Consider the following 2,326-nt stretch of genomic DNA (forward strand, 5'->3'; position numbering starts at 1 on the left):
AAAAAAAAAAAAAGTTCTGGGATGTCATGACTCTGAATTACATAAAATGCCCCAGGTTTTGGCCCCCCCATAATCCCTTTCCCCGTGTAATTCCTTCATCACGTCTCTTGATGCATCTTTAATCTCCACCAGATCTCAAGCTTCTGTTCTTACCTACAACAAATTTTTACTACGAAAGATTCCTGCATCGTTGATAACTCCTTGGGTTCCACCACTTCCATCTTAAACTTCGGCAGCACTGAAGAGAGTAAAAGGAGAAATGGAAAAAGAATTGGAGGAGGACGCAGTCAGACAGGCAGTGAGCAGAGGGGTATAAATACAGTGAGAATTAAATTAACGGATCTAACGAAGGAGGCATTATTTAGGTAGAATTCTCCTGAAGTAATTAGTTGGTTTAGCATTGATTCAAAAATGAATAAATAATCCTTTCCCAGAGTAGATTTTACTCTACCTTCGCTGATTTTAAGATGAGGTTATGCCCAGTACTTTGGCCTGTCCATTCCCCCACCTACCATATTCCTCCACACTGAAAGTGCCAAAGGTCTTGCCCTCAGCCACTGCCACAGTGTAGGTGCCCAGCATTGCCTCTGGTGCCAGTTGGAAGGACAGGTCTACAATGCCTTGCTCAGGTGCCACTTCCAGCCACTGTGCAATCCTGTTGCTGTTTGGATCCTGTCCAACAGAGAAACTGCATGATGTGCCTGCCTGTTCACTTCCCACTCTACACTGCGAAACGCAGGTAAAGAAGCAAAAGGCAGGTAAAGAACCCCACCCATTGCTCAAGACCCCTGTGATCTGTGTCTAGGAAGAGTAGCTCCCTGTATTATTTATAACTTTCTTTATAAGTGAATGAGGTAAATATTTCTATAGATCCAGCCCCCATTTGGGAGGAAATTTTGTGGATTTTAATGATCACACTGAGTCCTCTAAATTTTTTTTTTTTTTTTTTTTTGAGACGGAGTCTTGCTCTGTCACCCAGGCTGGAGTGCTGTGGCCGGATCTCAGCTCACTGCAAGCTCCGCCTCCCGGGTTCACGCCATTCTCCTGCCTCAGCCTCCCGAGTAGCTGGGACTACAGGCGCCCCCACGTCGCCCGGCTATTTTTTTGTAGTTTTTAGTAGAGACGGGGTTTCACCGTGTTAGCCAGGATGGTCTCGATCTCCTGATCTCGTGATCCGCCCGTCTCGGCCTCCCAAAGTGCTGGGATTACAGGCTTGAGCCACCGCGCCTGGCCAGAGTCCTCTAAATTGTTATCTCCAGTTTTAGAAAGTAGGACCCGGGATGTCATTTACAAAGAATATTTACTCTGTTTCTGGTACCTATTAGGGGACAAGGCTGAGGAAATTGATTGTAAGATACCTAAAAAATGGGTGATTGAATGGAGAAATGGAGGAGATATTGTGGAGAAATCGCCCTCTAGATCCTTTCCTTTAAAACACTTCTCACAGGTGTTTAGGTTATCATGTACCTATTGAGAATGCCTATGGCAAGGGCTGTTACCTTAGACTAAGGGGAGTACAGAACCAAGCCTGGTTAAGTTGGCTGGGCACAGAGAAGTTAGGGGAATGAGAGAGTGGTGTGGTCATTACGGAGGCTGGTGTCCTTGTCTACTGAAATGTAGTTGTGAGAGACCAGGAGGGCAGAGGCGAGAGAACAGGCACAACTTAGGTGGATGTGGGTGCTTGGTGCTGGGCTCTGGGCCAAGATCTCAGAGTTGTTTCTGTCTTCAAGGTTTACCACCAAATTCTCATTCTTCCTCTTCCACAACTGACAGGGAAGAGAAAGAAACTTCCACTTACCTGTAGTTCCACCATGGAGTACTGAAAAGGAAAACCAGATAATGCAGGTTAAAGAAGGGTGACAGCAATAAGAGTAAGTTTGCTGAAAGCAAAAGTTCACAAAGAATTCTTCATTTCCCTCTTGCCCATTTCTTCATTTCTTCCTTTCTAAATGGCTTTTTTGTGCCCTGAAAAGAATAACAATGGAGGCACAGACTTCTTGGGAGGGAAACAAGGCAGGAGGAGGGGAAGAGTGGGGCCAGGAATCTCAAAGGAATTGCCAGTCTCCAAAAGATCTGAAGAACTGGAGCATCAGACCAGTCTCAATGCCCTGTGACTGAGCTCTTGCACAAAAAACATGCCTAAAAGAAGTATTAGCACCAGGGGGTTCCTCAATGTTTAAACCTCTTCTTGGTAGCCAGCCATCTCCTGACCTCTTCCTTTACCATCTAAATGCTTGTGGGCAGGAACCTTACTTTCTTTTCTTTCTTTCTTTTTTTTTTTTTTTTTTTTTTTTCATCGGAATTATACAAAAAAATGCAATAGCAG

General features: G+C 44.8%; 1 protein-coding gene across 1 annotated transcript in view; it reads right to left on the reverse strand.

The window, feature by feature from the left end:
* The window catches only part of A2ML1 (alpha-2-macroglobulin-like 1), a 57,588-nt gene that overhangs the window by 40,141 nt on the left and 15,121 nt on the right, over positions 1-2,326 (reverse strand). The window contains exons 5-7 of the mRNA XM_011953424.1: positions 1,799-1,819; positions 513-672; positions 154-238 (exon numbers count right to left, since the gene is read on the reverse strand). Coding sequence (XP_011808814.1) covers positions 154-238; positions 513-672; positions 1,799-1,819 — 266 coding nt within the window. The remainder of the gene's footprint in view (positions 1-153; positions 239-512; positions 673-1,798; positions 1,820-2,326) is intronic.

Source organism: Colobus angolensis, unplaced genomic scaffold, assembly GCF_000951035.1.
Source record: "Colobus angolensis palliatus isolate OR3802 unplaced genomic scaffold, Cang.pa_1.0 Scaffold11, whole genome shotgun sequence".
In the NCBI taxonomy this organism is placed as follows: domain Eukaryota; kingdom Metazoa; phylum Chordata; class Mammalia; order Primates; family Cercopithecidae; genus Colobus; species Colobus angolensis.